Here is a 24889-nt window from a genome sequence, read left to right on the forward strand (position 1 = left end):
CATTATTTATTATATTTATCTCAATAGATAGATAGATAGATCTTAAATACATTATTTATTATATTACAGTATTTATTATATTATTTAATTAAATATTATTATTTATCACAGAAATTAAATCTTTCACATGTTCAAATTCACCCAAAAAATTATTATTTTATTTTTATTGTGACAGATTTTTTTTCTTAGGATGGATGGATAAATTATAGATAGAAATGCATGTGTATTTAATCATTTAATTATTGTATTATTATATGTATATTTATATTAACACGTATATTTATATTGATAGACAGATATATTATAAATGCATGTGTAGTAAAAGTCAAAAGTAATGACTTCTGATTCAGTTAGTATGTCAGGATCCTCTCTGAATGATTTAGTGAGTCAAAAATGTCATATTTATTTATTTATATATTTATTTTGACTCATTCTGATTAGTTAACAAAAAGCAGCTCATAGGTGTTATTTGTTCAAATAACAAAATCATGTTCGACTGGTTGTTCTGTAGTGAGGACAACTCAGCAGAAAGCAATCAAGACGTGTTGTCATAACCATCTCTGGTTTTTGTTTCATAACCCTAAATCTCATCCCTTTCAGGTTTGTTCAGTGAAAGATTTCTGCACAGATCTTTATCAGTGCTGTAGAGCTCCTAAGTACCCCTGAGATATTATTAATGTGGCTCAATTATGTATATTAGATTATTAATGCAATAACTGGGTCCAGACCAATTTCAACAGATTGTATGAGGCAAAACAGACTGATGGTTTTATGAATTTCCCTCGAGAACAATTTAATCGCACATTTTTCAGGGAGGCTCAATTGGTTCCTTAAAGTGTTTTCCTCCAGAATGTAAACTGGACGAAACAAGGTCAACGTGAGCTGCTGCTGCACCTATTTACATGCTGTCAACGTTATCCATGTAGTCATTTGTAATTGTGCTCTTAGCTTACAAGAATTGTAATTCTACGTGTATTACTTTCTTGCTGTTATCACAAAGCTGATTAATCATAATCAAGTTTATTCAGGTAACATCACTGCTTGGAAATCAAATCAGTGTAATAGCTGGTTTTACATGATTTCTATGTGGTCTAAGCATGTCATTTAGCAGATCTAAGCCGGTTTATAAGGTTGATCAGCTAAAATAGCAGAAGATGCCTGGTTTTTGACATGGTAGACCATCTTTCTAGCTGATTATCATGTATTTAATATTGTGGGAAAAATGCATTGATATGAACAGGTAAACTGTGCACAAAGCAGAAAGCCATAGTTCAAACGTTTTTTGCAGTGTTTTGCAAATCCATATGAAAAGTGATGGTTTATTAGCTAAAATAGCAGCTGATGGACCTGTTTTTTTGCGTGTTTTTTGTTGTTGTTGAGAATATACAGACTACCCGTATGCTTCAGTAAAGAGTGAGATCTAAAAAAGCTAATCTTAAAAAAAAAAAAAACTTTTTTTGTGGAAATGGCATTTTACATTAAGATAATGAAGCTTTTTTTGGACCTTTTGCATTTTCATAAGGAGTTTTTGCATCAATTAAGCACAAAAAAATAGTTACTGTAATGCAGTGATTTATTTTTATTGATATGTGCTTGCATGCTGCACAGATAAAATATTACAAGTATTATGCAAACATACTTTAAAATGTTAAAATTTTTACTTATACTTTGTACATTTTTAAGTATTTTTTATATATTTTTTATTTATTTAAATATTTTTTATTAAAATATTTAATTTAATTTTATATAACATAATATCTATCCTATAACATAATATCTATCTATATATCATATATATATCTATCCATAATTATATCCTCATATCTGTCAAATAGACAGAAATGTGTAAAAATTAAAGGGGTTCATTCTAATACCTTAAACTCTACAATGGGCGTTCCTCAAGGATCAATACTAGGCCCTTTATTATTTAGTTTATACATCAATGATCTCCCACAGCAGTGCGAAGGGATACAAGTCCAAATGTATGCTGACGATACTGTTATTTTTACACATGCAAGGACTGCAGAGTTTTGTGCACTTTCATTCTACAGTCTCTGTAAGATTTACTACATCATCATCCACTATTGATTGTGTGGTTACATTTCGTCACACTGCCTTTGGATTATCGTCTTTCTCAGTGAAAGCTATTACTCATTGGAACACTCTACCAGAAGACATAAGAATGTGCACATCTATTGACATTTTTAAATTGAAACTAAAATCTTATTTAAAATCAACTCAACTCTGTGAACACTGACATGGTTATGGTGTGGCTCTGATATGATGTGTGTAAGTATTACTGTACTGTATGTTTTTTTTTGTTTTGTTTTTGTTTAATTGTGATTATGATTTACCTGCCAATGGACTGCGGATGAAAACTAGCCATTGGCTAAATTCGGTACAATGCATGAAATGGAAACATTTATGTTAAAATTGTACACGGTCCCTTTTCAAATAAATTTTAATAATAATAATAATAATTTATAATAACAAGGCGCCTTATGTGACGTATGATTGAATTGTGAATTGATGTGTTAATGTTGTAAAGTATTGCTTTAATGCCTCAATTTTTCATCTTGAATAACAGCGTGTGTTCTTGTATATTTTCAGACTGCGGTGTAGAGCTCTGCGCTCTAGAAGCTGCTGTCCAAGGTCCTGAACTTCTTCAGCCCGGCTTCACTCTACTACATGCTAACAGGCAACTCCTGACATCCAGTTCCAGCACTCTTTACATCAGAGCACAACTTTGAACCATGGAGGAGGGTTACAGAGACCGTACGGCCTTCATTAAAGGTGCTAAGGACATTGCCAAAGTGGTCAAAAAGCAAGCAGGTAAAAAGGTGGGCCGCCATGTGGACAGGGTGAGCGATGAGTACACCAAACGCTCTTATACCCGCTTCGAAGAAGACGACGATGATGACGATTACCCCGTGCAGGCCCAGGACGGCAGCTACTACCGCAGCAACAGCAGGGCCAACGACGACGAAGGGGCTCACAGCGACTCCACAGAGGGCCACGATGAGGACGATGAGATCTACGAGGGCGAGTACCAGGGCATCCCCAGAAACGACTCTGTTGAGAAGGCCGACAGACAGGTGGACGGAGTGGGACAGTCTCAGTTCCGGGACATGACGCAGTATGAGGGGGAGAGGAGGAAGGACCAGGAGGAGCTGGCCCAGCAGTACGAGACCATCCTCCAGGAGTGTGGCCATGGCCGCTTCCAGTGGACCCTGTACTTTGTGCTGGGTCTGGCCCTCATGGCTGATGGCGTGGAGATCTTCGTGGTGGGCTTCGTACTGCCCAGTGCTGAGAAAGACATGTGTTTGTCTGAGCCCAACAAAGGGATGCTGGGTAAGTCGAGAACAGCTTATTAGCTTTTATCTGTGGTTTCAGTTATAAAGTGCTTTAATGCACAATCTGCCCATCCACCTTTCACCGCCATTGTATCCGGAAGTGGTTTTCTCATTCATTTTTCCTCTTAAGAATTAAAAAAAAAATCTTTGTTAAAGAGTTACAAGTCATGAACCAAACCAACCAGTTACAAGGTGAATCGAAACTCTACAAAAATTGATTTGAAGAAAAAAATGTCTGAAAATTAGACAAAGCTGTGTACTTTTGTGTACATTTAATCAGGGGAAGATCACTATATTATGACTATTGTTGACTCTTTGACAAATTGCTTGTATTTGTCCCCTTTTGTAAGTTTGCTAAATTCATAAAGGTAAAGTACTGCAGTCCAAAGAAGAATTGTAAATGACATAACTGAAATAAAAACAATGGAGAAATATAAAATCCTTGATTTAAAGATGTTGGATATATATATATATAGAGAGAGAGAGAGAGAGAGAGAGAGACTTTCTGCTGATTTTTTATTTTATTTATTTATTTATTTTTGGAAAATGTGTAGGATTGTAAAATTAAATGTATTGCAAATAAATGTAATGGAACTGGATGATAAAGGATTAGTTTACTCAAAAATGAATAATTTTTCATCCCTGTATGATTATCTTTTTCTATGAAACACAAAATGAAATGTTAGGCAGAATGTCCAATGTTACACTTTTCCTTACAATGAAATTGGCTGATAATATGGTTAATGATATTGGAAATATTGATAATAATATTGGTTGATGATATCTCATGGCCCTTTTTGTTGAGCTTGGCAGTATCTGTATTTTTGGAAATGCATTATGGAAAACAGAACCGCAGATATTCTGCCTAAGATCTTTTTTGTGTTGCACAGAAGATTCTGTCAGAATGGAACAAGTACATAATGTCATTTTTCATTTTTGAAAACCAATAGTAACTCTAATATTCACATATTTAGATCCTTTGCAACATCTTAAACCAGCCTAAGCTAGTTTGCTGGTCTCATCTGGTCTAAAAAGTGCCTAAAACCCTTGTAAAACCATCTTGACCAAGTGGGAAAACTAAGATTAGCAAGCCAGATTAGGCCGATGTAAATTGTTTATTTTTTTCAGCAGAAATGTATCAGATCTCTGTCCAGTGGTCACGGAAAAATAGCTTTCTGTAAGATATAAACAAAATATATCTTAAGGCCAGTTTCCACTGTCATCTTGTGCCCATTTCACCATCTGTCAGTCCATCCAGCAAGGACACACAATTCTCCATCCTGGTCGAACCCGACGCAGCATTGACGCAGTTTGAGCTATAATTAACTGACAATAGACATGCTGAACAGCAGAGTGTGCTTTCATGGCTTGTTCTGTCTGCTTGTGGTCTGTGATACAATATTCTAGTAGTCCTTTTGCATGGGTCCTTGAACATCATGTTACATGTCCAAAAAACATAATGTCCACAGACATTTTGGTCACTTTAACTGCTCTGCTCATGCATGCACGCAGGTGTTGCTGCTCTTAAACCATATTCATTGTTTCTTTATGTTAGCTATTTGATAATCGATCTTTTAAGTGATTATTGGGACATTACTGATGTGTTTTCTTGGTCGTAAGGTTCACACCTTGGGTTATAATGTGAGCTTGTGTGCTCATGTCAGTGCTTGTTCATTGACATATTCACTCGGCGTGGGTCTCAGCTGAGCGTGTGTATTTGAGTGCCATTGGGGAGTAGGGCCCTTGGTCTCTCCCCTGTTACAAAACAGCCTTGACTCATGCAGGAGTGCTGTCTGCATCTCTGCTGGGTCCTAGTGCTGAAACGTTTCTATGCACCCGCAGCTGCAGCTCTGCAGCAGAAATGCTTCAGCCTCTGTCACATGACACTCTCCAATCAAATCCAACCGCTTGGATGTGTGGGATGAAATGGCCCACGGAGGGTTTGCTTCTGCTCACAGCACCCAGCAGTCAACCTGCATGTTTCTCTACTGATGGCTTTTAATGCATCGAACAAGGCCTAAATGAGAAGAAACTGTTTTGTGCGTGTGTAATATGAAAATAAGATGGATACAACACTATTATTATTTGGGACTGAAAGTAAATCGCCTCATTAAATGTTATGACAAATCAGGCGTCGTGGAGATTTTATGGTTTGATGGATTTGTATTGAACATTTGTTTGGATGGATGGATGCTACAGTGGCTCACGGATAGATGTAGATGCATATAAAGACAAGTAGATAGATGGATGGATGGATGGATGGATGGATAGATAGATAGATGTTAGAATGATAGAACGACAGATAGATGTTTCTGCTCAGCTCAGTGATGAGGGTAAAAGGTGACGCCGCTGTATCTTTGACGGCGCACGTTTAGCCTGTTTCTCACCAGAACACCGGGTGCCAAACGGCACATTAGTCCGGGTGAAACTGAAGAACAGAATACAAACCTGCCACAGTCCATCGCGCTCCCCTCGTCTGTGACGCATAGACACACTCAGAGAAAGGAAAAACTGCCTCTATAAATAGTCTCCCCTCCCCTCCCCCGCTTTCTCTCTGTTTTTCCCTCACTTCCTAAACCCTGGAGCCTGTGTGCTTTCCTGTCACTGTGCTGGAGAATCACAGCCTCTTCTCGCGCCCTTCCCCCTCTGCTCTCTCTCTCTCTCTCTGAGGAGGAAGAGGAGGCTGAGGTCAACTGTCTCCAGGCTCTTGCCCTGCCCCTCCCCTCTCCTGCATCTCTGAGACCCCTGTGGCATCATGCATGCGGCCCCGCCCACTCAACCATCCCCAAGCCCTAATTGGCTGGGTCGTGTTGCATCAGTGTAGCAGTGGTAGTGTAAAACACAGACCTTCCCTTTAAATTCAAGACACATGGTTAACCGTGAGCGCAGTCGTGTTTATTAATACTGTCAGGTGAGTTGTGTAAAATCACACAGCACATGTGTTCGGTGTTGTCATTTCTATTGTTCAGGTCTCGTTAGCAAATGTGCTCTGCACATTTTTAATTTTTAATCATTTGAAAAGTTTTTAAATTCTTGTTTTATTGTTGTGATTATTTTTAATGATTATTTTACCTAATTTTATGTAAAGCACTTTGAATTACCATTGTGTATGAAATGTGCTATATAAATAAACTTGCCTTGCCTTGCCTATATTTAAGTATATGTGTGTGTACTGTATTTATGTATGTATATGTATATATATAATGTTGTATGAAATATTTCATACACACACACACAAATTGCATGTAAGATATATATTATCTGTTAAAAGATTACTTAATGATTATAATTATTCTTTAATTACATTTATTTTACTTTTATGAAGTCATATATTTTACTGGAAAGCAAAACACAAAATGTTAATATATAATGCATTATAATTTATTCATGATGTATGTTAAATGCTTTATATCTTTTCATAAAAAATTGTAATTAAACACTTAAAAATGCAGGTGCAATGTAGAGTAATGGATAATATTTGAATAACAAGTTGGAGGTCGTGGCCTAATGGTTAGACAGTTGGACTCGTGATCCAAAGGTTGTGGGTTCGAGTCTCGGGCCGGCAGGGATTGTAGGTGGGGGGAGTGAATGTCCAGCGCTCTCTCCACCCTCAATACCACGACTGATGTGCCCTTGAGCAAGGCACCGAACCCCCAACTGCTCCCCGGGCGCCGCAGCATAAATGGCTGCCCACTGCTCCGGGTGTGTGTTCATGGTGTGTGTGTGTTCACTGCTGTGTGTGTGTGTTCACTGCTGTGTGTGTGCACTTTGGATGGGTTAAATGCAGAGCACGAATTCCGAGTATGGGTCACCATACTTGGCCGTATGTCACGTCACTTTCATATTTTTTAAAGGTATAACAATAAATAGATTAATATTATAATGCATTATAAATGTGGTTACAATTATTCATACGACACATTATAAGGCGCATTACAGTGCCTATTTAATGCTTTAAAAACACTTCATAATGCATTAAATATAAAGGCTTCAAGTAAAGTGTTAAGATTTTTTTTTTACTTTAACACTCTTTTTGCCAGTAAATGCTTTGACAGATTCACCATCATTTTTGTGTTGTTTTGTATTACCCAAATTTTTATCCCATCAAATTCAACCCAGACTGCAAACACAACTTTCTGCTGCTAATAAGAGAGCAGTCTTTTTGTATTTAAATCCCACCGTCCTGTTTTAGTGCTGCTCCCCTCTGCTAATGCATTGCCCAGTGGACACAACGCTTCAGTCGGGAGGTGCTGAGAGCCGCGGGCATGTCCTGTGCAGGGTTTGTGCAGTGTAAGCCGATGGGCTCTGGAGAGGAGGGGTTGAGATAACAGACCCCTGTGCTGCATTGCAGTGATGCCTATCAAGGCTCATCATCACGGCTGTCTGCCGTAGCGGCCCATTATGAGGCCAAGGTGAGAGAAAAGTAGTGCTGACAGCTGCCTCACAAAGTCAACTTTAATGCTTCAACATTTGCAGCAGCATCTCAAACACCTGCAGAAACACCAGACACCAGCACAGATGCTCATCAGAGTATAGCTGTTGGTTCTGATGGTGAAATGAAGAAAAATGTTTATAAATGCAATTCATTCAATACCGAAAGGTATTACTAAATGTAGTCCAATATAATGAAAAGTCTGTGTTACCCAATATGTGTGTGCAGTTTATATATTTGATAATCATAACATTTTAAGAGGTGATTAATTTTGATGCCATAGTTCTTGCCAAAACACAATATGATGAATATGTAGAATATGAATGCAAGAATTTTTTTGTGTGTTTTACATTTAAAATATAGAATTCATCTGTTCTTTCTAATGACAAAATATATGAGAAAATACTTTAACCTCTTAAGACCCTGCGGCCTCATATGAGGAGTGAATTTCTCTGAGACTATACATGCCACAGCTTTAAGTCTGGATGTCCTGTGCAGAGCACATTCAGTGCTTTTCAGAGATACCAAATGATTGGATGTTTCACCGTGACCACTCCCTCTCCTTGTTCTTCAAAAATGTCTGAAATTAATTTAGTGACACTCTTATGGAAATATGATCATATTTTGTAATTATCATTTAAATCTGTCTAATTTTTTAATTGTGTGTCATAAATCAACATCTCAGGAAAATGTTATGGGGTTTCAAATCAAAATATGACTTTCTGTTACGAAACAGGATGTTGATTTAATACATGTCCTCATATGAGGACACCGGGACTAAGAGTATGTTTATTACGCATTTTGGGAGACAAATGAATAGGGAAAGAAATTATATTTCAATGTTCTATTAAATATTATATATTATTATGAAAATCTGGTCAATTATTACTCCCATTATTACACTTCTTTTTTCATTACATGTTGCCCCAAAAACACATTAATATGCAAATTAGATTTAGTTTATAGATGCATTGTATATATTGAGAAAACCAGTTTATGGCCATTGTACACACATTTTGCAGAAAGAAAAAAGTCATATCGAATCATTCTGTTATAACATAGTTGAGAATCATCTTTGTACAAAGTTTGGTAAAAAAAAAAAAAAATCTTAAACTAAAAATGTATTGGTGATTTAAAAAATGACTTGTATTTCCCATGCATGTTCATTCATGTCTTTTTAATTTTCAAAGAAATTGAGTCCCGACGTCCTCAATCGAGGACATAGCATAACTTATGAATTAAATATCTTTTTTTTTTTTTTTTACATTATTCTAAATGCTCTAAACAATTTAAAGACATGAAAAAAACCTAAAACTTTTTTCCCGGGTCTTAAGAGGTTATGGTCCAGAAAATATGTCGAACATTTTGGGTGAATGGAATATATATTTTATATATCTAGCTATAGCTTTCTCTCTCTCACTCTGTATATATATTATATATATTTAATAATAATAATAATAATAATTTAATAACATATAAATATAGAGTTTAATTAGGCAATTTATTTTATAGTGCCATGATATTTCTGGCCAAAATATATAATATACATGTAGAATATATGTACACGAGAACATATACTTTTCAAATTTAAAATATATGTTGACTGATCCTTCATATGCTAAAAATGCCAAGAAAATTAATTTTCTGTCTTTTCAGTGAATGCAAAATGTATATTTTTAAATATATTTTGGGCTATTTATAGGACAAATTGGATATAAAATGTATGACTAACATATATATATATAAATATATACAGGGTGTGATTTGCTGGGGGGGATGGGGGGATTTACCCCCCTGTGGTTTATGCATCCTTGCCTCTGCTGAATTATTTTATATTTCTGAATAAATTCTAAATATGACTAATGTAGACATAATATAATATGTGACCCTGTACCGCAAAACCAGTCATAATGGTCAATTTTTTTAAATTGAGATTTATACATCATCTGAAAGCTTAAATAAATAAGCTTTCCATTGATGTATGGTTTGTTATGATAGGACAATATTTGGTTGAGATACAACTATTTGAAAATCTGGAATCTGAGGGTGCAAAAAAAATCGAAATGCTGAGAAAATCGCTGAGAAAGTCGTCCAAATGAAGTTCTTAGCAATGCATATTACTAATCAAAAATTACGTTTTGATATATTTACAGTAGGAAATGCACTAAATATCTTCATGGAACATGATCTTTATTAAATATCCTTATTAATTTTGGCATAAAAGAAAATCCGATCATTTTGACCCATACAAAGTATTTTTGGCTATTGCTACAAATACACCCGTGCTACTTATGACTGGTTTTGTGGTCCAGGGTCACATATAATATATACTTAACATCTATTTTAGTGATAAATCTCTGTCCATTTTTATATGTTTCTGAAAATATTATGGAGTGATTTGAAACTCCTATGCAAATCACGTAAGAAGCAGAATATTTATGTTGTTGTCAATATAGAGGTTTCCATTTCAGTTAGGATGTTGCCTATACAGGCTGCAGACAGCAAGACAGCTCGCTAGGGTTTGGAACAGAACCATTGTGTTTTCAGATGCTGGTGTGCTTAACTAGCTTAGCCAACAAGACCCAAGGTGTGAAACGATCTTAATCAGATGTGAAAGAGCAACATCTGAGAAATATCATTTTCCTTGGGTCATTTATATTATATCCATGGATGAGTCCCTGCTTTCTGATTGCCGTGGCAGCACATCTGTGTCTGCTGTGGTGCTGCCGGGTGACGCCTGTCTGTGTTCACACCCGCAGTCACATGACCAGCTGGTGCTGGAGCTGTGAAAGAGTCGTCAGTGTGAATTCACCAAATCCTCACACACGAACAAAAGACAAAATGAATTTGAGCTCTCAGGCACAAAACAATGAAAATGTTCCCTTCTATAAAAGAAGCACAACTTTGACATTTTAATCGTATTTTGGCTCCAGTTCCAGAAATGTCATTTTACCCAGCATATGCTCTATCGGTCACTTTGATTTATTGTCTGTATGGAGCATCCTGATGGGACAGGACGCTGGTATAGTTATTGATCTGCCTGTCTCTCTGTGTCTTTCTCTGGCAGGTCTAATTGTGTATCTGGGTATGATGGTGGGTGCCTTTGTGTGGGGAGGTCTGGCTGACAGAATCGGCCGCAGACAGACTCTTCTTATCTCTCTCTCCATCAACAGTGTCTTTGCTTTCTTCTCCTCCTTTGTCCAAGGATACAGCTCCTTCCTGTTCTGTCGTCTGCTCTCTGGTGTTGGGTAAATGCACAGTTCACACCACCTACAGTGTCTTTTACATTTATTATATACAAAAATAGATATGAAGGTAGGGCAACATTTGGCTCCCTTTCAGACTTCAGAATTCTCAAAACACAAAATAGTTACAAATAGCACAAATAGCAAGCAAATATGTATGAATATAGTTTAATTTTGCCTATTTTGAATTAGTATGTTTTAATATTTTCAGCCTGTGCTTTTGTCATTTTCATAACTTTTTGGGGTTTTTATGTTTCTGCACGTTATTTTAATGTATTATAAGTATCAGTTTTAGTACTAGTTTTATTTTTAGTAATATTAATACTTTTGCTTATTTTATTTTATTTCTGTTAGCTGTCAAGTCGCAGCATTTCTATTTTTCTTTTAAATATTCATCTGTTATTTATTTTTATTTCAACTTTATTTCAATTAACAAAAAATATGTTTTAATAGTTCTAACTTTTGTTACCAATAGATATATAAATATGTAGAATATGTAGAAATGATGATACACTAAAAATATGTATTTGGAAGTTGTAAATGAAAAAAAATTATGGTCTGTGTTTTACAAGAAAATACTTAATCAGTCTTTTTACTTTAAAATGTTGAATTCAATGTGTTGCTTGCCATTTCTTTGTCATTTTTCCTGAAATTTACTAAAAACTTGTGAAAAGTGTTTCATAACTAGCAAATCCTACAGAAGTAAATTGTACACCAATTGTTTTCAGAATAAATGATAAATCTATTATGAAATATGGTGGAAGAACACATTTTCTGAATGTATATATTTGATGGAAATATTATATTTAATGAATTAAATACAATTTCTATAGGTGGCATTTTAAACCCCTATTATTAATACACATATGATCTAATGATTCTGGAAATACCCAAAATTACACTGTAATTGGTTATAATGTAATTTTCAATTTCATTTCATTTTAATTCTACTTCCTGGTGTTTTTACTTGCTCAATTCAAATTCGAAAAATTATAATGGTGCAAAAAAATACTACACTGTTATGTTTAATTTTGAATTAGATATTCTATTTTTAAAAAAATGATGCACAATATGCTAATAATGGAGTCCCTTTCTGTTTCGTGCTGCAGGATCGGTGGCTCTATTCCCATCGTGTTCTCATATTACTCTGAGTTTCTGGCTCAAGAGAAGCGTGGAGAGCACTTGAGCTGGCTCTGCATGTTCTGGATGATTGGAGGCATCTACGCTGCTGCCATGGCCTGGGCCATCATTCCCCACTATGGTAACCATCACGCTCACGTTGTTTGGGTGGTGTTCTGTAGCTTAATGGTTAATTGATCTTGGCTGGTAGCTGAAAGGTTGTAGATCCATTAACTATCACCACTGTGCCCTTGAGCAGGACACTTAACCTCAGCTTACTCCAGAGGGGACTGAACCGGTAACTTAAGATCCAGATATCACCGAAAGTAATTTAGCCAATTATCGTGTCATGTGATGATCATAAAGGGTTTAGGGACAATATTAATATAAATCTCATCAGCTTATCTTTAAAAGTATGACATGATTTTAAAAGCCTACTTGCCACGAATACCAGCAATGACAATGAGTTTTTTTGCCATAATTAATCCTAAAACATTGTCCATGTTCCAGGTGTGGCTTGGGTGATGACTGTAAATTATGATATATGTGAATATTAATTAAGCACTAAAATTGTAATGCAGTGTAAAAAGTGGTAACCTGTACTTGTTATATTAAAGATCTATTTCTACTGTATCTGATCTTACCCTTAAATGTAGTTTTGTTGATACATCCTAAAATACTCAGGTTGATTTAGTAATGTTAAATAACATTTTTTATTTAAATAAAATCAATAATTTAGATTTTACCACATTTTTTCAAATACATTTTTAGCTTACCTTTTTCAGTGTGGTTTCTCTGTCCCTGAAAGACTGAAGTTACATTTTGATATCTTGAAATATTTTGGATATTTTATGACTTTGTAAATGTGCATTTAGTGCAGGGTCAGAAATTAACAAGGGCTTAGGGCAAAAATGCAACCAAAATCACCAAAATATCACCCAAAGGCAAGATACTGGGGGAAAAAAGCACCTGCACAATTAAACAAAATCATTTATAATTGGAATGAATAAATGAAAAGTGAAAGTACATGTTTTTCTTTTATTTGTATGTACTTTTGAGGCTATTTAAAATGACATTAATCTCATATATTTGCAAACAAAATAAGCCATCATTAAACAGGCTGTAAATGCCATGTGAGATGCAGCTTCTGTGCCACCTTTGACTTTTTTAGATGTTTATATGATTTTGTTGGTAACAGTGAGTCTATAGTATTCTGATGATTGTTTTCTGATTGATTTGATTAATTAAGAATGCAATGCAAAGGTAAAAAATGCCTCTTGACATCAGTTCTAGTGGGGAAATGTTGCCCCTTAATGGAAAAGTTTGTTTCTGAGCCTGATTGACTGCAACTAGTAATATATGCCCTTTCCCTTTAACCAGGCTGGAGTTTCCAGATGGGCTCAGCCTACCAGTTTCACAGCTGGCGAGTGTTTGTGCTGGTGTGTGCGTTCCCGTCCGTCGCCGCTATCGCTGCGCTGACCATCATGCCAGAGAGCCCACGCTTCTTCCTGGAGGTTAGTGACGTCCCACATCCTGGCTTGGATTGTGTTTTTTGTTCATGCTGTAGGGAAAACTGCAGTTCCTAAATGAAAGATGGCTTTGCTGCAATGTGTGTGTTTTAACAGAACGGAAAACATGATGAAGCTTGGATGATTCTGAAGCAGGTCCATGACACCAACATGAGGGCCAAGGGCTACCCAGAGAGGGTTTTCTCTGTGAGTACTGCTAGATTCACCATCAGAAGGAGGAATGACATTAGAATGGAAGTGATCTGTGAAAATTAAAATTTCTCGGTATGAATTAGAAATGAATTATGTAGCCATGCTAATGGGTTTCCATTTATCTGGCCGAACCAGAGTTAAATTGGCTTTCATGCACATTTAATGAAGGTCAATAAAGTTATTTTTTTAGTTTGAGAACTTAAACAACATTCTGTAAGTATTATGGAGCCTTTTAAAGTCTGCAACGATTAGCACTGTAAATCTTAATCTTGTTGCTTAATTAGACACGCTCACCTTTCATTGCCAAGTATTTTAGTTAATATAGGCTATTCATGAGCAGATTCCTACCAATTAACCACACACAACTGAGAATATCAGTAAAGCATGAAGGCATGTTTTGAAGCATGCTGTGAAATCCTCAGGTCACCACTATTAAGACGGTGAAACAGATGGATGAGCTGGTTGATATGGGTGGAGAGACCACAGCCTGGCATCAACGCTGGAGGATCAAGCTGACCAACCTCTTCCATCAGGTAGAGTACAATAACACCGCAAAAATCACTCAAACAACTACCAAATGAAATTTAAATTTCAAATGATCTACAGAGGACATATTCTATTCTTCTGCACATTTTATTTTATATCAGTCAAAGTTTCTTGCACCAAAAAGTCATTATTTCATTGAACACTACTGCTCAGAGGTTTTTTTTCATTAACACTTTCATTCAGCAAGCATGCATTAAATTGATAATAAGTGACAGAAAATACATTTATAATGTTACAAAAGATTTATATTTAAACACTGTTCTTTTGAAAATTCTATTTACCAAAGAATCCTGAAAAAAGTATCATGTTTTCCACAAAAATATTATGCAACACCGGGGCCAAAACTATTAAAACCAATTTTGTTAACCTAAAAACAAAATAAAAAATAATTAATAATAAAATATTACATGAACTAAACAGTAGCTGTTCTTGGCAACTAAATAAAATAATGTTATAAAAATAATGTTGACGCTCTAAAATTACTAACTGGATATAAAAAGTTAAAACTGAACTAAAATAAATAAATCCAAATAATATTTAAAAATAACAAAAACTAATAAATATGACAAAAGAGTAAAACTAACTCAAAGTAAAATGAAAATATAAAAATTATATTATAATAATAATAAAATAACACTAAGCAGTTTTCAACATTTATAATAATAAGAGATATTGGTTACACTTTATTTTAAGGCGTCCTTACAGTCTAATTATACATTTAAGTACTGAGTAATATTAATTAACTACATGTACTTACTATATGGTTAGGGTTAGGATTAGGGATTGGTTTAGGGTTACTTACATGTAATTATGCATAATTTATTGTTATTACAATAGTAAGTACATGTAACGTAACAAGGACACCTTAAAATAAAGTGTTACTGAAATATTTCTTAAGAAACAAATCAGCATTAGAATGATCAAGTGACACATGTCACAGGACTACTGTATTTTTGATCAAATAAATGCAGCTTTGGTGACCTTAAGGGCCTTTTTTCAAAAACATTAAAAAATCTTCTTCAACACCAAACTTTTAAACAGCACTGAATATATAGTATGTAAATGATTGTTATTGTAATTGGCTAACCTCTTTGCATGAAATAAATAATAATGCCCTCACCAATTTGCTGAGTACCGAATGGGCATTGATATGTGGGTAGTCAAATGTTAACGTGTTTACATTTTAGTGACTTTGTAACCATGGCAATTCTGATTCACACATATTTGCTGCTTAGTTTCCATAAATTGAACTATAAACAATAAAGTGTCTGTTACATTGGACTCAAATAAAATCCTGCTTTATTTTGGGTGTCCAGGTGTGGAGCAACTTCCTGACAGTGTTTAATCCAGAGTACCGGAGGATCACCTACATGATGATGGCCGTGTGGTTTTCCATGTCCTTCAGGTAAACTACCCTGAATCACATGCATTTTTCCAACCTATCCAATGAATGCATCTCTGCATCGTTTCATGTCTTGTTGCTCTCTGACTCCAGCTACTACGGGCTGACCGTTTGGTTTCCTGACATGATCAAATACCTGCAGAAACAAGAGTACTCCTCTCGCACAAAGGTCTTCATCAAAGAGAAAGTGGAGCATGTGACCTTTAACTTCACCCTGGAGAACCAGATCCACCGGAATGGAGAGTACTTCAACAACAAGTAAGCACTGCTCACAGGCAGAAATCAATTTGACGTAGGTGGCTGTCTGTAGACAGTAAGGCAGCTCACTATGTGAAGAGTCCAGCTCCTCTATGAAACTATTAATCAGTCAGTGTCCTAGAGTTTTATTCAAATAATGTGTCCCAATTATGAGCAGCTGTTCCACTTCAACTAGATAAAGTCTTTCCCACAAATCTAGTTTACGTTCAGCTAATCAGGAATGTGGTTTTATATACAAGCTAATCTCTTATCAGCTAATGCTTTTAGTTGTAGTTTGTTTTCTTGTTTTGGTGCTTAATATTGATCTGTTTTATGTATGATATTTCATGTTTACCACAGGACAAGCAAAGCGTGTTTTTACGTGTATTTAGGCCACTTTGTAGAAGCTAAAGCAATTCTGAACACCTCTAAGCAATACAAATTTCTTAGTGAATGTTTTCTTTTTGTTATTAAAGGTTCTTGAATATGAAGATGAAGTCTATGGTATTTGAAGACTCCCTGTTTGAGGAATGCTACTTTGAGGATATCACGTCAAGCAACACCTTCTTCAGAAACTGCACCTTCATCTCCACCCTCTTCTACAACACAGGTGAGAAAACCACAGGTTTCACCCTTTCTGGATATAAAAAGATATAGCATTGCTGTTGAATGCCGAGTGCGATTGACACATTCAGACGTATAAAATATTCCAGCCGTAGTCGTTCAAAGCTCTGATCCACTATAAGAAGACACTCGTATGACATGCTTTTCTTCAGTTAAAATGGCTCCAGATTCTAGAGCTATTGAATGCATTGAAAATGCTTCAGGTATCCTAGCAACACCAGCGCAGATTCTTCCTCTGCCTGTCTGTGAAGGAATGACAATCTGCTTTTCCTGATTCAGTCGTGCTGAGCGTTTATGATTGTTTCCCTGAGCAGCTTGCAAATGAATGATGAGGCTAAGAAACAAATACAGCATTTTAATGTTTACATGAATGCATTTGCAGATGCTTTTATCCAAAGCATTAGATAGTTCACTGTCATAATTTACTCATCCTCAAGTCATTCCAAACCTGTATGCATTTCCTTCTTCTGTAAAACACAAAAGAAGATATTGGTAACCAAACCTTTTTATGTTGACTATAGAAGTCAACAGGACCCAAAACCGTTTGGTTACCAAGATTCTTCAAAATATCTTCTCTTGTGTTCCACAGAAAAATGAATGATGGCTCAATTTTCATTTTTTGGGTGGACCATTCCTGTAAAGTGTATTTTATAATTTCATGCATCCCCTGGCATGCAAAATGCTGTGTTTCAAAAGGTTGGCAAATCCCAGAATGCATGGCAATGAAATAAATGAAAAAATTATTCCAAGATGGCAAATACTATAATATCCATATCCTGAGTGAATGACAGCTTACAAGGTTTTAGTATGGAGGTAAATGTCCTGTGCATCAGGAAGTAGCTCAATGCATTAGACCACATACATAAAGATGACTTATTTTCATACTTGCTGAAGGTAATGACTGAAAAGTAGTTCAATTGTGACAACTCTCAGAAGATTTTAGCATGGTAATGTTTATGACAATGTTAATGTATTTGGTCTTGGCAGAATAGATCTGCTACGCTGCTGCTGAATTGCTGCTGCTGCTGGTTATTGCTGTAGTTGTAGATTATTGCTGCCGCTGCAAGCAAGTACAGGAACTTGCTACTGCCAGTGCATATGGCAATACACTGCTGTGAGTATTTAAGACATGCTGCTGCTGCACAAATAGCGTATAAAATAACCCGTAGCAGATCTATACAGGTGGAGATGGGGAAGGTGGTGGATTTCAGGGAAACTCTGAAAGCGTGCTGCATCAGTTACGTTACTGCCCATCAGCCTGCGCCATCTTGTTTCATGACTGAACTATAAATTTTCAACTAATCGTGGTGTGCAGTAAGGTGGGATCTATAGAAAACGGTCAAAGCAATGCAAATACACTTACAGTACATATAATGTTTGAAGACTGTAGAAAGCGTGTCAATTGGAGAACAAAGCTAAAACTTGGCAATTTAGAAATCCCAGCAAGGACGTGTCCAGAAAAAAAAAAAAAAAGAGTACGTATGGTCACCCTATTGATTCTTACAGCAGTTTGACCTAGAAACGCCTGCACACTTAAAATGGTGTAATGGAGGAATAGCTGCTGCATTGGTTAACGAGAGCCCTCATCTGTTTCTAGACTTGTTCAAGTACCGACTGATCAACAGCAAACTCATCAACAGCACTTTTCTGCATAACAAAGAGGGCTGTATGCTGGATTTCAGTGATGAGAACAACGCGTACATGATCTATTTCGTCAGCTTCCTTGGCACACTTGCCGTCCTGCCCGGGAACATCGTGTCTGCCCTGCTCATGGACAAGATCGGACGTCTAAGAATGCTGGGTAAGAAAAACAAGTTGTATCAGTGCTAAATTGTTTTTGGGGCTCAGAATAATATGAAGCCTTTTTAAAAATAATAATAAAAAAAATTCTCACTCTCATCTGGTGCAGCGGGTTCCAGTGTGATTTCCTGCGTCAGCTGCTTCTTCCTGTCATTTGGAAACAGTGAATCTGCTATGATCGCCTTGCTCTGTCTATTCGGGGGCATCAGCATTGCATCATGGAATGCCCTGGATGTGCTAACAGTGGAGCTGTACCCCTCGGACAAGAGGTGGGCCAAGCTCCTATTTCTGTGATTATTGTGCATCTATCACAATCGTCCTCTTTTCTCTGTGCATGCATATTAAACAGTGATCCCAATGCATATTTGGGCACTTACGCCATGTTACAATGTATATTTGTCAAGAAATTAGATAAAAAAAACAAGATTCTCTTCTTCTTTAACGAGAATGTTTTCATACTGTGTAAAATGATTAGAAAGATTAATAGATCAAATGTATGTCAGTAACTCTGTGCTGCATTGCCACCGCAGTGCAGATCAAATACATAATAATTTAGGGCATATCTAAAAACTCTCAGTCAAAATGAATGAAGTCTCAGTGGTTCTGCTACAAAGTGCTATGCTTTATTTCTAAGAAAATATGTTGACAGTGCCTGCTTAAAAAAATGTGCTCTTTAGCACCCCTAAGAGTTCACTCGCTGAACAACCGATTTCAGAATCGTTTTGGAGACATTTACAATATCATAAAAGATCACAAATAACTTTCTATTTACCAAAGAATCTGGAAAAAATTGATCCGCTTCCACAAAAATACGAAGCAGAACGACTGTTTTCAACATTCATAATTATACCAAATATTTCTTCGGTATATTACAATTATTATTTTTATTTTTTTTGCAGTGATGCCATAGAACCATTTTGAGTTCCACAAAGAACCTTTTAGTGAACAGTTCTTATAAGAATCGTGTTCTGCAATGAAAAGTTTCCTTGGTTGTTAAAGCTTTGTGGAACCTTTAGTGACCAATAAAGAACCTTTATTTTTGTGTAGAATGATTTCTGAAAGATCATGTGACACTGAAGACTGGAGTACTGATGGTGAAAAGTTATCATAAATGGAGTGTCTATTTACACTATGTGCAAATAGCCCGCCTTCTTGGCAGAGGCTATTTATACTAACTCCGCCCACCAACTAGTCAACATTACAAAAGACGGTCAACAATCATCAGCTCCAGTGGTGTAGATGATAAAGCGCGTGCTGTAGTCTTTTTGGCGCGATCGACCCGGGTTGAATCCGCCTATTGGCAAACTTTTTCAAATCACATCAGAAAAGCATTTATTTTCAATAAAAATGAAGGAAATAATCAAAAAGTTGAAAATAAAGTAACGGGTAGGGTTACGGAGGGCTTTATTTTCCCAATAAGATGGCATCCATTTAATAATTTGAATGAAAATTTACACTCAATAAGTTATTACTCCATACTGTTTTATAATGTAGTACAATACTGAGGTGTAGATAATTGCCACTATTTGCAATAAGTAGAATAAATAGCAGAAAATCCTGCTATTTAAACAGTGTAAATAGAATGTTTAGCTATTTGCACTTAATGTAAATAGCATATCACAAAAAAATGCTGCTACTGTATTTTCACTTAGTGTAAATAGAATCTGTTGCTAAGAAAATATGCTATTTTCACTTGTCTAAATAGCATCTATCGCTATTTACGCTTAGTGCAAATAAATGGAGCCTTGGTGACCATAAGAGACTTCTTTCAAAAAGAAGGACATATTTCTTTATTGACTGATCCAATTTGTGACGTTTTTAATCTTTTCCACAGAACTACAGCCTTCGGGTTTCTAAACGCCCTCTGTAAATTAGCTGCAGTTCTGGGCATCAGCATCTTCCAGTCGTTCGTGGGCATCACTAAAGCAGTGCCCATCCTCTTCGCATCGGGGGCTTTGGCAGTCGGAAGCTTCTTGGCTCTCAAGCTTCCTGAGACTCGCGGTCAGGTGCTTCAATAGTGCAGGGTTCCAGCATGCAGGTGGCGGCGTTTGAGTTTGACCCTGTCCGTGAGTGAGCAATGCTGGAAGCAGCCGACACAAATCCAACATTTACAGATATCTTCATTCCTCCAATATGTGCAGACGTATTATAATTTCAGTTTAATTTGATTTCATTCAGAGCTACATGTATACATATGTTCCCTGCTGATGTCTCACAGGAATATTGGAAACCCTGTGTGTATGTGTGCGTGTAGAAAATCTGCCATGCTAAACACATTCCAGCTTTGCGTTATGGAATGAATGTGAAATTTAACATGTTCATTTTGACTTTCCCTTTAATCTTCATCCGAGCCATCACATGATTTGAAAACCATCACTGAGGACCCGTGAAATCAGTAGGTAGATATATTTGAATGGACAGTGTTGATCTAGTGGTGCTGGTGATGGTTATTGTTGTTGCTTTACTCTAGTCCGTAGTGTCCCAAAAACATAAAAAGTGTGTGATGCCGCAATTGTCTGCAATATCGGCTCAATCACTCCTCGCTTTTTAAATGTTTTAATGCATTAACACTGACATCACATTACTATATACAGTGGTTCACTCATTTTTGGTTTTCGGGAATTCAAATTCGGTTGCTCTTTCAAAATGTCTGATTATTGACGGTGTTGTGCATGCAATGAAGCGTGATGATTCATAAGAATAGTGAACATAACTGATGGAAGCACTCTGTATTACGCTACTCTACCTAGGATTCTTTGGACAGGATGTAAAATATGAGATAAGTGACATGATGGGTTGTCATTTGTATGGTTTAGTATGCCATTATTCATAGTTTGCACTGTTATATGCTACTATCATACTTTGTCCCAGAGTTTGTGTTCCTATTGAGATCCACAGAGCAGTTTAGTTGCGTCAATGTGCGCAAACATTGAGACAAACGTTACATTCGCCCCGTTTTCATACATTGAACGCATAAGAAAAAAACTAAAGGAAAAAAAATGAACAAATGAAGCACAATGTGATTTGATTAAACTGTCAAAAACAATAGTTTTATTTTGATGATTATGTAAATTATGTATTGAATATAAATATATAAAATTTAGCTGTAATTCAAGTCTGTCTGTTTGAACACTCAAACTATTATTAAATATAAAAACATATATATATATATATATATAAGAAAAGATATTTACATGTTCAAATGTTGAACTAGTATCAACATATGTTTTAGATAGATTCCATTTGATGTATGTATATACAGTTTATCTGTTCATTAAGGGATTTCAGTTTTTTAATCAAAGCAAAGATATTAAAAAATGACTGAACAAGTCAGTCCACTGATTTGCAGCACACACAATCGCCCTCCTTCACGTTTTCTCTTGTGTTCTTGTAAAGAAACAGAGGTATCCGTCTGTGTGTGGGTAAGTATGGAAGTATGTGTGCTTGCATGTGAAATGTTGAGTGTTCTCTGAATATTTGTATTTATTTATATAACTGTTTATGAGAGTTTGATTTTATAGTATTTTTTACTTTGAGTATCTATAGAAACAGATGTAGTGCAACATGCAGGGTGAATTTTTTGCTGTATCATTGTTTACCTGATGTTCAATTCTTTGGTGACTTGGTAGCAGTAACTGAATATAGCATCAAAAAGAAGCGAAAGTCAAAACCCAATGGATTTTAAAAATAAAGCAACATTTGATAGGAAGCAAAAACCAAGGATATCCCATTAGGACAAGCAACTTGTCCAATTCTGCTACATTTTACCATGCACAATTAATACTAGTTCCATGGAGAATCATAGAAAACTGGTTAAATAATCAGATAATGACGCAAAAAATTAAAAAATAATTCAGAGAAGACAAAACCCCACCTGGCTGGAAGCTATATTTCAGCTCTGTTGCTTGTAAACACAGCCAGCGCTTACATGAAAACTGTTTTTTGTGTCATTCTCAACCTTCTTTACTGCCATTTTGTAGGATAGCAGCCATATTATGTGCTCAAAGTAGACACACGATACAACCAACCATTTTTAGATTTAGAAATACTTCAACCAAAGTGGTTACCGAACACAAACTATTCATTTTAGGCACAAATGTAACTTTCAAGCTCTTGTTTCTAACAGCCTTACAGCCTATTTTAATTGGAGAAAGTGGCATTGCGTCACATAGTTAAAAAAAATATTCTAGAAACTGCCGTCCCTGCCGTGACCGTCGGTCACCAGAAGTGTCACAGATGCTGTAGTGACAATCTTTATGTGTGCCATTTGTGACCATGTGCATCTTTAATTGCCAAATATTTTCTACTTCCTCGGTTTGTACTGGCAGATCTCACATCACGGCACAGACAAAAACGTAATTTGTAATACATCGACGTTTTAGCAGGGTGTGGCCAAACAGAAAAAGAGACTGAAAAACAAAGTTTTGAGGCTATAGACATATCTCTCAATCAGGTGTTTTACTCAGATGGGACGCACTTCATGCTCTTGCAAATGTTTAAAACGAGCCGAAAGCTGGTTACAATTTAGGGAAGGCTTGAAAACGATAACTATTAAAGATTTGGATGGTCAGTAAACTACATAGGCCTAATTGTTTGTATGCACCAATCATCTGTTATATATATATATATATTGAACTTCTTTGATGTCACTTTCAAAATGGCCCATTGGAAACATTTCCAAACAGTCCTGCAGTTCTTCACACCTCCAACGTGTACCCGTTGTTCCCTTCATTGAATTACAGTGAGTATGTCATAATTGCTGTTGTATGCTGTGAATTACAGTAACTAATCTCAGTGAAGCTATGACTTATCTGTGTACAAGCAGTCCTGGATTTGGTCCTCACTTAAGATTGTGTACTGGTTGTAAGAGTTTTGGGTTTTGTTACAGGGTCTTTTGTATTTCTAAATGTGTTCACTTAGCAACAATCAATCTTGTGTGCAAAAAGAAATCAAAGCAATAAGTGGTAAACATGTTCGCTCTGCCCCCAAACTATTGGGCAAGAAAGCACACTAAAATATCTGCTGGCCATATTTGATGAAACAGCAGCTGAAAGAAAACAACTGGCCGACATCCATGTACTCTACAAATATACCACAGGTCTTCTGATGCTTTTGTCAGTTTCAATGTATTGCCATAATTTAAATGTGACAGAGAATTTATCACCTTATCATTGTACTGTGCTGTAGAGATTGTAGATGTTTGTATGTAAATGAATAAATATGTGGAATAATAAAACAAAAAAGATAAAAATGTTGAACATGAGAAATAGAGTACTACTGTATGTTGTTCATTTTGTGATTTGTTTTTTTGTACATGAGAATTGAAATGTTGACATTATCGCTGAATATAGAGACTATTCCATCCTTACCAAAATGGTTCTGTATTACAGTTTGTGAGAGATTTACTTTGCGTTTTTTGACTCGTATTCTGGGGATCGGACTGCGCTTGTGCAGTTCAAACTCTCCCTTAATGGATTTAAAACATACATACAAATAATAAACAAATGGTATAATGCTTGAATAGATGATTGTAGTTCTTCACGCACCACTCAGACAAACTTATACTCAAGATAATTCTGTCATTGTTTACTCACCATCATGGTCTTCTTCTTTTGTGAAACACAAACATGAATGTTTTGCAGAAGGTCCAAGGCCTGGTTTTCATGCAAATTGAAATAGGCTACTTGGTGGTTGGCTCCAAAAAATTATTGTAGTGAAAGCAGCAAAAAAGTATGTAAAAATTAAGCAAGTCTGCTATATTCCAGGGCTCCAGAAATTTTCAGATGCAATCAAAATTTAGGTTTATCACACAAATAAGCGATTACATTTTTGTTTGTACTTAATACTTCTGATATGTAAATCTACAATATAGTGATAGAATATGAAATAAATAGCAGTTATGTTGTCAACTTACAGTAACGTTGCCTGTGTTATGGAATCACTGTATAAACATATATAGAATTAGGCCTATATACTTTATGCAGCTGATATAGTCTCAGGCGAATCCAATTTATTTGGTGCCAAATTAAAATAGAATTTAAAAAATATATTATTGGAACAGGACTGAAAGATTTATCTCTTGATTGTAGCCTTACATGTCATAGTATGTTACAGAACGCTTAAGCGTCTAGTTCTTAAGTTCTTAAGAAAGCAAACTGTGCTTGGGGTGTCAAACCTCAACAATCAATAGCTAGCCTACTTCTTATAGCCTGTGTAGCCTAAATCTACAATATAATGACAAAATATGAAATAACAGTATTTACGCGTTAACTTACGGAACAGTGTGAAATCACTGTATAAACATATATAGAATTAAAACTTTAGTATAATTTGAATTTATGCAGCTGCTGGTTGCACCCTCAGGTGAATTCAAATTTTGTTCGAATGTTTATTTGGCGCCAAAATAAAAT

General features: G+C 35.9%; 1 protein-coding gene across 1 annotated transcript in view; it reads left to right on the forward strand.

Moving 5' to 3' along the window:
• The window catches only part of LOC306887078 (synaptic vesicle glycoprotein 2A-like), a 36766-nt gene extending 15312 nt beyond the window's left edge, over positions 1–21454 (forward strand). Inside the window, exons 2-13 of the mRNA XM_079444562.1 lie at positions 2611–3351; positions 10853–11033; positions 12140–12291; positions 13530–13663; positions 13775–13864; positions 14293–14403; positions 15733–15821; positions 15912–16076; positions 16532–16665; positions 18277–18480; positions 18589–18748; positions 20314–21454. Of these exons, the coding sequence (XP_079300688.1) occupies positions 2754–3351; positions 10853–11033; positions 12140–12291; positions 13530–13663; positions 13775–13864; positions 14293–14403; positions 15733–15821; positions 15912–16076; positions 16532–16665; positions 18277–18480; positions 18589–18748; positions 20314–20497 (2202 nt within the window). The 5' untranslated portion in view covers positions 2611–2753 and the 3' untranslated portion in view covers positions 20498–21454. The remainder of the gene's footprint in view (positions 1–2610; positions 3352–10852; positions 11034–12139; positions 12292–13529; positions 13664–13774; positions 13865–14292; positions 14404–15732; positions 15822–15911; positions 16077–16531; positions 16666–18276; positions 18481–18588; positions 18749–20313) is intronic.
• Positions 21455–24889: the final 3435 nt, after the last annotated feature.

This window comes from Barbus barbus (assembly GCF_936440315.1).
Source record: "Barbus barbus genome assembly, chromosome: 21".
Classification (NCBI taxonomy): domain Eukaryota; kingdom Metazoa; phylum Chordata; class Actinopteri; order Cypriniformes; family Cyprinidae; genus Barbus; species Barbus barbus.